The sequence below is a fragment of the Theropithecus gelada genome, chromosome 2, assembly GCF_003255815.1.
Source record: "Theropithecus gelada isolate Dixy chromosome 2, Tgel_1.0, whole genome shotgun sequence".
Classification (NCBI taxonomy): Eukaryota; Metazoa; Chordata; class Mammalia; order Primates; family Cercopithecidae; genus Theropithecus; species Theropithecus gelada.
This window is the reverse complement of record NC_037669.1, coordinates 103354773-103368239: the sequence shown is the minus strand read 5'-3', so window position 1 is coordinate 103368239 and position 13467 is coordinate 103354773. Positions and strand designations below refer to the sequence as shown.

At 42.8% G+C, this 13467-nt stretch overlaps 1 protein-coding gene across 1 annotated transcript in view; it reads left to right on the top strand.

Annotated features, from left to right (window-relative positions):
* The window catches only part of MLH1 (mutL homolog 1), a 55302-nt gene that overhangs the window by 17453 nt on the left and 24382 nt on the right, over positions 1 to 13467 (top strand). Inside the window, exons 9-12 of the mRNA XM_025377362.1 lie at positions 1794 to 1906; positions 4212 to 4305; positions 6987 to 7140; positions 12318 to 12688. Coding sequence (XP_025233147.1) covers positions 1794 to 1906; positions 4212 to 4305; positions 6987 to 7140; positions 12318 to 12688 — 732 coding nt within the window. The remainder of the gene's footprint in view (positions 1 to 1793; positions 1907 to 4211; positions 4306 to 6986; positions 7141 to 12317; positions 12689 to 13467) is intronic.

Sequence of the window (13467 nt, the reverse complement as noted above, 5' to 3'; positions counted from 1 at the left end):
GGTCTTAGTCTTGAAAATATTTGTAGTGTAGTAAATTATTTTATCCTCCAATGCTCCTTCTTTTCCTTGTATTTCCAGTATCATCACTTTAGGATTTCACTTATTTATCATTCAACATTTATTAATTGCCTCTCATATTCCAGGGTTTGTGCTAGAAGTTAGGGATATAAAGACAAATAAAATATTTCCTGCCCTTGAAGACTAGATTTGTGTCACTAAATCTTCATTTTCAAGAAAAGCATAAGAGGGGAAGGTGCTTGCATTATGGATTCCTCATAGTGCTCCTCTCTGCATATAAAAACCACCATTTCCATCATAGATTCCTAGCTGTCTCAGGACTTTATAAAGCCCAAAGTACCTATGTCATAATCTGAGGGGAAAAATACTGAGACCCTTCCATATATGGGAGGTATATGGATGAGACAGCTCCTGACTTCATTTTTCCCAGAAATCTGAAAAGCAGCAGCAGTCATTCCAGAGCCCAGTTTCTACTTTGAAGGACAAATTTTTTATTCTTTGAGCTAAACCGACTAAGGAACAATTCGTTTGCTTTTAATTTACTATTTTCATTCTAATCGCGAATGAATTAGTTTTTTAAAACTGCTCCCAGAGCGAAGGGAGAGCTCTGCTTGTACAGTGTAACTTTTCAGAGCTTCTTTAACTAGATTTTAAGATCAGAATTAGTTGTTGGGAAATCTTAGGGATTGTACAAGTTTAGAAATCCTCTAGAGCAGCAGTTCCCAAAGCAGGCTTCCAGAACACTAGCTTCTTGAGGCATTTTGAGAAAAAAGAGTTGCTGGTTCAGTGTGTATGGGAAGTGCTGCAAGCCATACCCTCCGTTGAAGACACTCAGACCACACATTACTGCATAAAAAGCTTCCACCAGCCATTCGGCAAACCCTTATTGAATGTCTGCTATTTCCTGGGTATTGTGCTATATGGTAGGGATATAGTAGTGAATAAAGAAGAAATGATGCTTGCCCTCAGCTGACTTTTCAGTTGGAAAGACACATGAAATAATTATGCCATTCATTAGCAGATTGTCCTTGATGCCTCACTGGAAAAATAAAGGACATAATGGGAAACTCCGTAGGGTCAGAGAAAGGGATCATTAGAGAAGGTTCTTTGAAAGAAATAATTTTTGAAATATGAAGGATAAATAGAATTAACTAGGTACCAATAGGTTAAGAGTAGAGCTTTCCAGACAGGGACTAGTTCTTCGGAAGGTCGCCAGACAGAAATAAGTGTTGCTTGTCTGAGGACCTCTTTTTCACCTATTAACCTTCCCTCCCCAATAGACACTCCTGGGAACAACACACACTGTAGAACCACATTGTGGTGCTATTCGGTATAGCAAGTAATTCAGCGGAGATAAGTTCTTGGAATCTCATCTTTGGGATTTGTTTACTAAGATACATTCAAGTTTCAGCAAAATAAGGTCTCAGAGCTTGGACTCATTGTTCTGTTTTAGCAATTAGAGCAGTACCTGGCGCATAGCACAGGTGCTTGAAAACACTGACCGAGTAGGATGGGTGGGTGGGTGGGCGGGTGGATGGATGGATGGATGGATGGATGGATGGATGGATGGGATGGTTGTTGGGTGAATGGATGAACAGACAAATGGATAGATGAATGGACAGGCACAGGAGGACCTCAAATGGACCAAGTCTCCGGGGCCCTCATTTCACAAAGTTAGTTTATGGGAAGGAACCTTGTGTTTTTAAATTCTGATTCTTTTGTAATGTTTGAGTTTTGAGTATTTTCAAAAGCTTCGGAATCTCTTTTCTAACCAGAGAACTGATAGAAATTGGATGTGAGGATAAAACCCTAGCCTTCAAAATGAATGGTTATATATCCAATGCAAACTACTCAGTGAAGAAATGTATCTTCTTACTCTTCATCAACCGTAAGTGAAAAAGAACCACATGGGAAATCCACTCACAGGAAACACCCACAGGGAATTTTACGGGACCATGGAAAAATTTCTGATCCATAGGTTTGATTAAACATGGAGAAACGTCATGGCCAAGTTTGGTTTTATTGGGAAGCATGTATAATTTTTGTCCTAAGTCTGTGCTTAGCCCTCCCACATGTGCTCATTGCTGGTTGACTGTTGGAGTCTGGTTCTCACCTCTAAGAGGAAGCCCAGGAGAGGGCGTAACAGGCTTCTGTGAGCCAGCACACCTTCCTCACCCTGATGGTGTCAGAGTCTTTACAAGCAAGCCCTAGCCAGAACATTGCTGCAAGAGATCAAGGGCCACATTTGAAATTGCACAGCAGGACATGGAAAAGGAGTACCTTAGGTATAGGCATTGTCATTAAAGAAATTGCTAAGATACTTGAGATTTTCCTTTTTAAAGAATGAGCTTTATGATACAAAGAGAAGTTCTAAAAATTAGGGAGGAAATTAACTAAATTAATTAGGATATTTCTCAGATTCCTTTACAGTTTTTATCTCTCTGCTGACATAGTGTTTACATGATTGTTATTTACTAAACAAATGCTATTTTATATTCTGCTCCTTATAACTTAATTGTTTATTACAAGGTTTTGGTGGTGACCTAGCAACAACAAATAATCCCAAACACAGTCTGAATTTTTCGTTTTCCATCCAGAAATAAGATGAATCTTTCCATTTCTGTGTTTTCAGTTTTCATCATTTTTATCTTATGGATTACTTATCTTTATTGTTTTAAAGCATTTAATAATAATTTTATAGTTTTGGTTTTGTTTGCTGTTGGAAATGGAATATTCCCTCCTTCCATTTAGAGTGCTAACCAGTCGTAAATGTCTCAAAATATGCAGTTTTACAGCAGTTGTTCAAAGCAATACAGGAACAGTAAGGACAGAGCCAATCATTTTACAAACACATTCTGTTAAACTGATGTCTATTAGCAGAGTTTTTCCTATTTTATTAGGAAGGACTTACACCTGATATATAACAAAGATTGTGTTAATCAAGGCTCAGAAAATGTTTTTCATTAGTTTTTTTCCTAACCATGAAGAATAACTGCTTTGTAACACACATGCTGGCTATAAAGCAGACAAAAAATTCAATGTAGGTGCTCTCTGACTCTCCTCTGTCCGTGTTTCTGTTGGGGCTGGTTACCACAGCCTCTGCATTATGATTAGCTAATGTGTTCACAATATCAAGTTCCCAGTAGCAAAGAAAGGTCGAGCTCTTATGCATGCCATTCATTTATCTACACTGTGCAGGCGCACTCAGGTGGCAGAGACAAAGAACACTCCTTTGGCGCATCTCAAGTTCAGAATTCTCAGCAGAGGGGCTCCAGCTGTCCTTTTGTCAGGTGCCCACGCCTGCTCCAGGCCTGTGTGGTCAGGACACATGTTACAGAGTACAGTGACATTAATGGTGGGGCCATGGATGAGGTGAGCACTCAGAGGATGTTAGTCTCTTCATTGATAAAGTCACAACCACTCTTCCTGTTGGAAATAAAAAGATTTGACATATCCTTGTCTACAACAACACAGGACAACAGATAATCAGCAGGTCATCTAAAATCTGTCCAGAGAGAAAGGAGAGCTGTGTTTCCTGAAAATACATCTTCCTCTGATTTTAGTCTTATTTTTTTCTGCCTTTATTGCTTTCTACCCTCTCCAAACTAGCCTCATTTCCTAAATTACCTTGAATGTGCATTGACACTTGTACTGCCCGAAATTCTGGAAAACTCATTATGGCTGCTCCACCGTCGGAACTTCCTGAGCAAAGTTAGTTGCTCTCTCGGCTCACTTTTTAGCACACATAGCTCTATAATAGTGCTGGCCACTTGGGATTGGAATTGCTTTATTTATCAGCATGTTGTCTCCCAGCACTTGGTGTGTGTGATATCCAGTATGTATTTGCCGAATGAAAAGACTGAGGGCTGACATCATACTTCCCACTGTGCCCAGCAAAAGCACAGTTAGTCCACATGAGCTAATGGGGGCAAAGGGAAGTGAGGAGGGAGAATGTATTACCTTATCATGTTTTCTGTTACTTGACTGAAGTAAAACAGTCCCAAGCTGATAGTAAGATACTGGGCTGGGAAGTGGTGACAGGTAAAGGTGCACCTTTCTTCCTGGGGATGTGATGTGCGTATCACTACAGAAATGTTTTTCCTGAGGTGATTTCATGACTTCGTATGAATGTACACCTGTGACCTCACCCCTCAGGACAGTTTTGAACTGGTTGCTTTCTTTTTATTGTTTAGATCGTCTGGTAGAATCAACTTCCTTGAGAAAAGCCATAGAAACAGTGTATGCAGCCTACTTGCCCAAAAACACACACCCATTCCTGTACCTCAGGTAATGTAGACCAAACTCCTCAACCAAGACTCACAGGGAACAGATGTTCTCTCAGGCTCTCCTCTTTGAAAGAGATGAGCATGCTAATAGTACAATCAGAGTGAATCCCATACACCACTGGCAAAAGGATGTTCTGTCCCTTCTTACAGGTACAAGGCACAGTTTTCCTTCATTTATTCACTAATTTAGCAGAACCTCACTAAGAGCCTCCTATATGCCAGGCTCTGTGTTAGCAATAAAAAAAAGGAATGCCGTGCCTCACCCCATCAGGAGGTGCTGACAGCTTGTAGGCAGAGTGGAAACAGATGTGCTCTGAAGGCTCTAAATATTACTTCTGCTGGGGTCAGTTGGGAAGCCACAACAGCTACTGTTTTTCTTCCATAAAAGACAATCAGCCGGGCATGGTGGCTCACATGTGTAAATCCCAGCACTTTGGGAGGCTGAGGTGGGTGAATCACAAGGTCAGGCCATCAAGACCAGCCTGGCCAACATGGCGAAACCCTGTCTCTACCAAAAATACAAAAATTAGCCAGGCATGGTGGCGGGCACTTGTAGTCCCAGCTACTCGGGAGGCTGAGGCAGGAGAATCACTTGAACCTGGGAGGTGGAGGTTGCAGTGAACTGAGATTGTACCACTGCACTGCAGCCTAGGTGACAGAGCGAGAGTCCATCTCAAAAAAAAAAAAAAAAGAAAAAAAAAAAAAAAGACTGTGTCCTGCTCTGTGGGGGTTCTTGTCTTAAAATATCCACTGTTGTTTGCCCAGATGTTGATGCAATTAGTTTAGCAGTCATACAGTTTAGCACTTGCATTAAATAGACCAAACCCCATAGTAGGTATTTGAAATACAGAATAAATGTGAGGTACCCCTGCTCTAAAGGAATTTACAGTCCAGAGCTGACTTATGGAGGATTTCTTTCTATTATTTCTGGCTCTGCTACTAATTTGTCTATTTCATGTCCTAATTATCCTAATTTATCATTGTTTTCATTTTGATTGAAAGGGGGAGAGCATAAAAATTGTGGTCAAAGGTAGTTTTATTTTATTTTATTTTTGAGATGGAGTCTTGCTCTGTCACCCAGGCTAGAGTGCAGTGGCACAATCTCGTCTCATTGCAACCTCTGCCTCCCAGGTGCAAGCAATTCTCCTGCCTCAACCTCCCAAGTAGCTGGGATTACAGGTGTGCACCACCACGCCCAGCTAATTTTTGTATTTTTAGTAGAGATGGATTCTGCCGTGTTGGCCAGGCTTGTCTCGAACTCCTGACCTCAGGTGATCCTCTCACTTTGGCCTCCTGAAGTGTTAGGATTATAGGCCTCAGCCACTGCACCCGGCCTAAGGTTAGTTTTAATCAGGGTCCAAACAGGAGATAGAAACCATGCAACAATTTGAATAGATGAATAAAGAATTACAAACTGGAGATTAGAGTAATGGAGAATAGAGTAATAAGACACAGGAACAGCATATATAAAGAACAACCATTTCCTCCTAGGGCTGAGATATCATCCCCTCACCACACTCCCCCACCTACTGTCTGAGATGCATACCTTGTTGAAGAGAACGTAACTGGCTCGCTGCGAGGTAAAGTCAATGAGGCGCTCCCCAGTACCACTCTGAGGGGATGCTGGGAAAAACTGCCCGTGAGAAGAGTACACGTGCTGCTGGCCACTTGTGCTGAAGAACTTGAAGTCTGATAGGAATGCACCCTAACCTGGCATAGAAACCCCTTTCTCCTGCTGAGTCCCTCTAGCGCCTTCTACGGGCAAAGCTTCACATTGCAAACCTGCATTATCACAGAGCAAGCAATGAAAGATGGACTCGGAGCTGAGGCAATAAATTGATAGCTAGCATAGCCTCTAAACTGATTTTTATGACTACATTTTATGGATAGAAAGTGTTCTTGCATATATTGTTTCCTCACATAATAGAAGACTTACTTATTCATGCTTGCAGATGAGAAAACAGATCCTAAGAAGTTAAGTGACTTGCCCAAGATCACACAAAAAAATTCCACTAGTTCTAAAATGAGAGTAATTACAGTTAACATATATTATATATGGCAGGTACATATAAAGCACTTGGCATGAATGTTTGTTTTTTTTTTTTCTTTGAGACGGAGTCTTGCTCCGTCGCCAGGCTGGAGTGCAGTGGTGCGATCTCGGCTCACTGCAACCTCTGAGTCCCTGGTTGAAGGGATTCTCCTCCCTCAGCCTCCTGAGTACCTGGGATTACAGGCATGTGCCACCAACTAATTTTTGTATTTTTAGTAGAGATGTGGTTTCATCATGTTGGCCAGGATGGTCCCGATCTCTTGACCTCGTGATCCACCCGCCTCGTACTCCCAAAGTGCTGGGATTACAGGCCTGAGCCACCGCGCCCGGGCACTTGGCATGAATTTAATTCCCACCATAAACCTGTGAGATAGGTAATTCTGTTATGTCCACTTTACAAATGAAGAAACTGAGGCAAAGAAAGATGATGTAACTTAACGCAAAGCCACACAGCTCTGAAGTAGTATGGCCAATATTTGAACACACTCAGACTCGATCCTGAGGTTTTGACCACTGTGTCATCCGGCCTCCTCAAATCTTCTGGCCACCACATACACCATATGTGCCATATGTGGGCTTTTTCTCCCCCTCCCACTATCTAAGGTAATTGTTCTCTTTTATTTTCCTGCCAGTTTAGAAATCAGTCCCCAGAATGTGGATGTTAATGTGCACCCCACAAAGCATGAAGTTCACTTCCTGCATGAGGAGAGCATCCTGGAGCGGGTGCAACAGCACATCGAGAGCAAGCTCCTGGGCTCCAATTCCTCCAGGATGTACTTCACCCAGGTCAGGGCGCTTCTCATCCAGCTGCTTCTCTGGGGCCTTTGAAATGTGCCCTGCCAGACATGAGAGCCCAGATTTTTGCCTGTCACTTAGGAACTTTCTTTGCAAGTATTACCTTGATAGTTTTAACATTTTCTTCTTTGAACCTAGTTATAAAGGTATTGTGCTGTTGTTCCTAGGCTTAGAGTCATAAGGCCTGAGCTCACTTCCTCACTTTGCCTCCATCTGGAACCTTAGACCAACTTCCTAGGAAAACGAGCTGTCTGAAAACAGAATAGGGTGCCTCTTCAATGCGCTCTTCACTTTAGATGTTCAGGAGGAGGTTACTCCTACCTACACATGGCACAGTGGAGGGGCTGGACCCCAGGGAGGCAGTGGGAAGAGTGGAAAGAGCGGAGGCTCTACTGTTGGACAGACCTAGCTTACCAGCTGTGCGACTAACCTTCCCTGGCCTCCATATCCCTCTCAGTAAAGGAGGAATGGATCATCCCCACATCCAGGGACAGTTACAAGCAGTCAGTGAACAGAAAGTCTCTGGTACAGCTTCTAAGTGCTTCTTATTCTAAGTCACTTCACTTACCTGAGTTCTCAGTTTTGCGGTTTATAAGATAAGCAGGTTGGATAAAATGCTCTTCAATATACTCCTGGTTCTGAGATGATGTGATTGTGGACAGCCCTTTAATCATGGTGAAGATGTTCATCATAAGCACACTGAAACTACAAAATAGAAATATAAATATTTTCTGCATTAAATTATGCTGGATCCTAGAAGCAGAAACTGGACTTCTGTGAGACCCTGCTTCACAGAAAACTTAAAATTCCCAAGCAGATGAATGCTTCTCAGAAGGACACTCACAGTTACCTACCTGGAAAGAATCTAGATGGAAGTGGCATGGGCACTAAGCGGTGAGATTAAACCCAGCTAGGGCAGACCCACCAGCCTTGGACCCCCCAACACCTAGAGATTGTTGATGCAAAGAGGAAGGTTCTTACTGGTGAGACCTGAAAGGGATATGTGGCAGACCTGAAAGGGATATGTGGCAGGAGGGAGGAAGAAGTTCTGTCTGGAAACCAACCCTTGTTCCTCCATTATTGATTGACTCCTGGTACCAACATGAGCCCTGGGTCTTACAGAGGCCTTAAGTCCCTGTGCCTTCTAGTGCCCATGGATGAGATGAGCCCACACATGCCCCCAGTGGGTTAACGTGTCTAGCGTGAGTAAGGCTCTTGGAGCACTATGATACACAGGAAATACCCAGTAACTGTTAGTTGGTTTGATATCTGTTCCCGTTGCTCACTTAAGCTCAGTGCCCCTTTACTGCTCCTTTTATTCTGCCTCCCTCCGCACATGTGCATCGAGAATCCTGAGACACACTGTGTTGGATGCCCAGGGATGCAGCATAGATGTTGCTGCCTTCCACAGAAGCGCTCATGGACTACTAGAGAATATATCCCATGGGAGAGAAAAACAGACTCGGGAGAATATAGCAGGGGCCCTTGTCCTGGACTTGGTCAGTTAGGAAAGGGAGGGAAGAGACATGGAGCCTGGGACTCAAAGGGGAGGGGGAATGAAAAGAGTATTTCTGGCAGAGGAAATGGCAAGAATAAAGGCCTGGAGGCGCAAGAGAATATGTGTTTGAGGATCTGAAAGCTGAGTGCAATGGGTCCAGTATATGCTACCCTGGCTGCCATTAGAATTACCTGGGAAACTTAGAAAATTCCAATGTCTGGGCCCTGCCTAAACCAATAAATCATTCTTGGGTGGTGGGGTCTGGGCCTCAGGATTGTTTAAAACCCTCCCCAGGTACTGTCATGTGCAGCTGGGGTTAAGCTGTGCTCGGGTCTGAGTATGGATCTGTTAGGACAAGCGGCAGTGGTGGAGTTGAGGCTGCAGAATTCAGGCCAAATAGAGAGGTTTTCATCAGGATATTAAAGAGTTTAGATTTCAATTTCATGGGAATGGGTGGGATCTTATTTGCATTTTATGAAGAGCTCCCTGGTTGCAATATCAGAATGGACTGGAGAGGAGCAAGATAGAATCCTACAATGATTTGGGAGAAGTGGTGAGGGGCTTGAGACACAGGAAGTAGCCCCATTCACTAATAGTTGAGCATGTAGAATTGCCAAGACCTGGAAATGGTTTGGCTGGTGGGGAGTGGGAAGAAAGGCCCAAAGTGTGAAATGAAGATGGAGAGCACATTGCCTAGCACAGAGTGATTGCCGTTTGCTCTGTCCCAGTTGAGGTCTAAGGGGCTTGCCAGAGATCATATATGGAGTCTGTGGCTCCATGGGGAAAAGAACCTCTCAGCATGCCTGCTTGTCTTATCCTGGGTTAGTCAGATTCATTTTGTTAGATTACATTTTTTTTCTGGTGGAACTCTGCGTAAGTCCTGACCAGTGTGTTTTCAGAAGGATCAGAGGGCCTGCCCCTGTCGGTTGGTGCATGACACCAGCTTGGTGGGCTCCTTGCCGCTCCCTGTTTTCATGGATTATCAGGATACCTTCTCTCCCTGCCAGCAGCAGGTCGCACTGGCTCCTGACTTTTTGGCCCATGGAGCCACCATCTTTCTGCTTCTCAGATTGTGCCTTGTACTCCACTGATCATGGCCAGTACATCAGAAGCCCTGGTTTGCAGTGAATGCATTTGGTGTGGAAATGAGGAACCCTGGGGATTCCACACATCATATTTGGTTGCCATGTTTTTCCTCCAATCTTTCACCATAACAACAATCAACTCAGAAGATTTCTATAACCACTTATGTGGAGGTTTCTCCCCACACACTAAACAAGCAGTCAGTTCCACAGTGGACAGCAGCTGGTCTCCTCCAATTTAATTCCAACACTGTCTACTTGGAGATAGCATTAGATCCCACAGGTTCAGGGTACAGTCCCCTAGACTGCCCCCAGTCTCCTGCTTCAGGTACCAGTCACAAGTCCAGGACTCTAGAAGTTCTGACCAGTTTCAAGTTGGGGTTCCCAAGACCCCCCACTTTATTTTTTATTAATTTGCTGGAGTGGCTCATAGAACTCAGGGAAACGCGTACTTAGTTTTCTGGATTTATTACAAAGATTTAAAAAGATGCCAATAAATAGCCAAATAAAGAGATACACAAAGCTAGGTCTGGAAGGGTCTGGAGCGCAGGAGCTTCTGTCCCCATGTACTTGGCTCCCAGCACATGGATGAGTTCTTGTTCATTTTCCTGTCAGCCTCAACATGTTCAGCTTTCCAGAAGCCCGCAAACTCTGTCTTCTTGGGCCTTTTATGGAGACATCGTTAGGCAGGAGTGATTGAAACGTGGACAACTGTGTCGAAATATGATTGGACATAAAGGGGTCTAAACTCAGTAAGACCTGTTTGTTCAGATTCTTCTTGGCCTCTCTGTGGCCATTCTTTCCTCCAGGATATGGGGCAGGACCCCTATGGAATGAGGGTCTTATGACCCACAATCAGATTAGAGTCCTGCCTTGGGCAAGTGAAAGGAAAGCAGGAGAAGGTAGAGAAATTCTGTTTCCTAAGACCTTCTGAGGCCTACAGCACCCCAACATTGTAACAAAAGACTATAACAGGACTATGGGAGTTATGAGCTGGAAACCTTGGACAAAAATATATGCATATTAAACAAATATTAAGTGTATACGTACTTATGTATATTAAGTATATACGTGTGTGTGTAGATACATATATATATATATATTTTTTTTTAATTTACAGGTGCGTTTTGGGAAGAAATTACCATAACTACTCTTAAAAATCTTTTAAGTCTGTTTGAAGTTAGAAAAGTCACTGTACCTTTTTGTTTCCATTGGCCCTGTACTTCCTAATATACCCCAGCAGGAGGTGCATAATGTCTTGTTATGTCATTTTGGTGATAAGATTCATAAGTGGGTTCAGCTGGTGACAGCCTGATTCCCTCATTGTAAACTTACCCATCAACATGGAGCTTAATGGTGTCACCTTTCACTGATGACCATTACCTGAATCAGTTATTTCATTAGATTGCAAGATTATGATTTTCTGATTTTATCGTTTCTTCTGTATTGACTGTAATTCTTTTGTATAGAAGAACTTTCCCTTGTTATAGCTATTTGGTTGTCCTGAAGTACAGTTCTTACTAGAAAGTAAGACCAAATGCTGAATTATATCCCTCTAGCTATCAAGTTTCAAAGGAATGAATGATGTCCTAGTAATTTCCAGTGGTGTTTAATGATGTTTTCCCTTCTCTTTCTCCCCTCTTATTCCCTCCCTCTCCATCTCCTCCCTCCTCACTTTCAGTTTTTTGCTTTTTCAGTGTTTTGTCATAGCTATTAACAGAGCAACACATTTTAATCAATTATAGTCATTTTTCTTTTTGATGCTCAAATTATCCCATCTTAGTCCAGTGGAACCAAGCCCTTGGAGTTAGGGCCCTCTACCTTTTGACCGAATTCCATTAGTCTTGATAATTTCCTTGTTTCTGACAAGACGATGTTGCAGGCACATTTTATACTTTTCCAGCCCAAGCGCCAGAATAGGCTTTTTCTCCAAGGAGCTGTAGTTCATTTTAGTGGGAAATGGTATTTAGAGACTATAATCTGGGATCTGGGAGTCCTCATTGCTACTGGGTAGTCATTACTTTTAGGCCTTTGCAGTGGTCAGAGCTAGGAAATACGTGTATTTAAAAATGGACAGTTGAATGGTTGTTGCCAAGAGCTGGGAGGAAGGGGAAGTGAGAAATTATTGTTTAATGTGCACAGAGTTTCAATTTGGGGAAGATGAAAAAGTTCTAGAGATATCTGGTGGTGACGGTTGTGCAACAGTGTAAATGCCACTGAGCTCTCACTTAAAAATGGTTAAAATGGTAAATTTCATATATATTTTACCACAGTAAAAAGTCTTCTGGCAGCATCCCCCAAGACAAAAGTATGAAAATTTTACACTGATTTTTCCATTTCAAGATAATTTTAAGATTATAAGTATTTTGCTTAATTCTTGAATTTTATACCTGTAAACCTTTTGTACTTCAAATTTTGGGCAGAATTGCTTCTATAACAATCATAATTATATCTCATTCTAGCTTCTTTCTTAGTACTGCTCCATTTGGGGACCTGTGTATCTATGCTTCTTATTCTGAGTCTCTCCACTATATATATATGTATATATATTTTTTTGTTTTGTTTTGGTTTTTGTTTTTTTGATACAGACTTTGCTACCAGGACTTGCTGGCCCCTCTGGGGAGATGGTTAAATCCACAGCAAGTCTGACCTCCTCTTCTACTTCTGGAAGTAGTGACAAGGTCTATGCCCACCAGATGGTTCGTACAGATTCCCGGGAACAGAAGCTTGATGCATTTCTGCAGCCTCTGAGCAAACCCCTGTCCAGTCAGCCCCAGGCCATTGTTCCAGAGGATAAGACAGATATTTCTAGTGGCAGGGCTAGGCAGCAAGATGAGGAGATGCTTGAACTCCCATCCCCTGCTGAAGTGGCTGCCAAAAATCAGAGCCTGGAGGGGGATACAACCAAGGGGACGTCAGAAATGTCAGAGAAGAGAGGACCCACTTCCAGCAACCCCAGGTATGGCCTTTTGGGAAAAGTGCAGCCTACCTCCTTTATTCTGTAATAAAACTGCCTTCTAACTTTGGCTTTTCATGAATCACTTGCATCTTCTCTCTGCCTGACTTGCCCTCTGCTTCCTCTGGAATGGTGCTGTGGCCTTGTCCACTGTCTGCCTTTGACCATAACTTGAGAGTCACCCACCATAATGTCCTTCGAAATAACTTAAATGTCCACAGTTCTAAGCATGAGTTAAAAACACTTCAGACTGTGGAATAGTTGCTTAATTGAATAAACACACATACCAGAAAAAAAGCAGGTTTATCTTTTATTTTTAGTAAAGAATTTTGATAGAGCCTCAACACCAGAAATGGCTAGAGAGAGAATCTGCCTAACATATCTGGAGGATTATTTTTCATCCTACTTAAAGCCGCTTTCACTTTTTTTCAGGAAAAAACACATGTTCTGAAGCTAATTTATAAAACTCCCTGGCTGGGTGCCATGGCTCACACCTATAATCCTAGCACTTTGGGAGGCTGAGGCAGGTGGATCACCTGAGGTCAGGAGTTCGAGACCAGCCTGACCAACATGGTGAAACCCCATCTCTACTAAAAACAAAAAATTAGCCAGGCGTGGTGGCACATGCCTGTAATCCCAGCTACTCGGGGGGCTGAGACTGGGGAATCACTTGAACCCAGGAGGCGGAGGTTGCAGTGAGCCGTGATCATGCCATTGCACTCCAGCCTGGGCAACAAGAGCAAAACTCCATTTCTTTTTTTTTTTTTTTTTTTTTTTTTTTT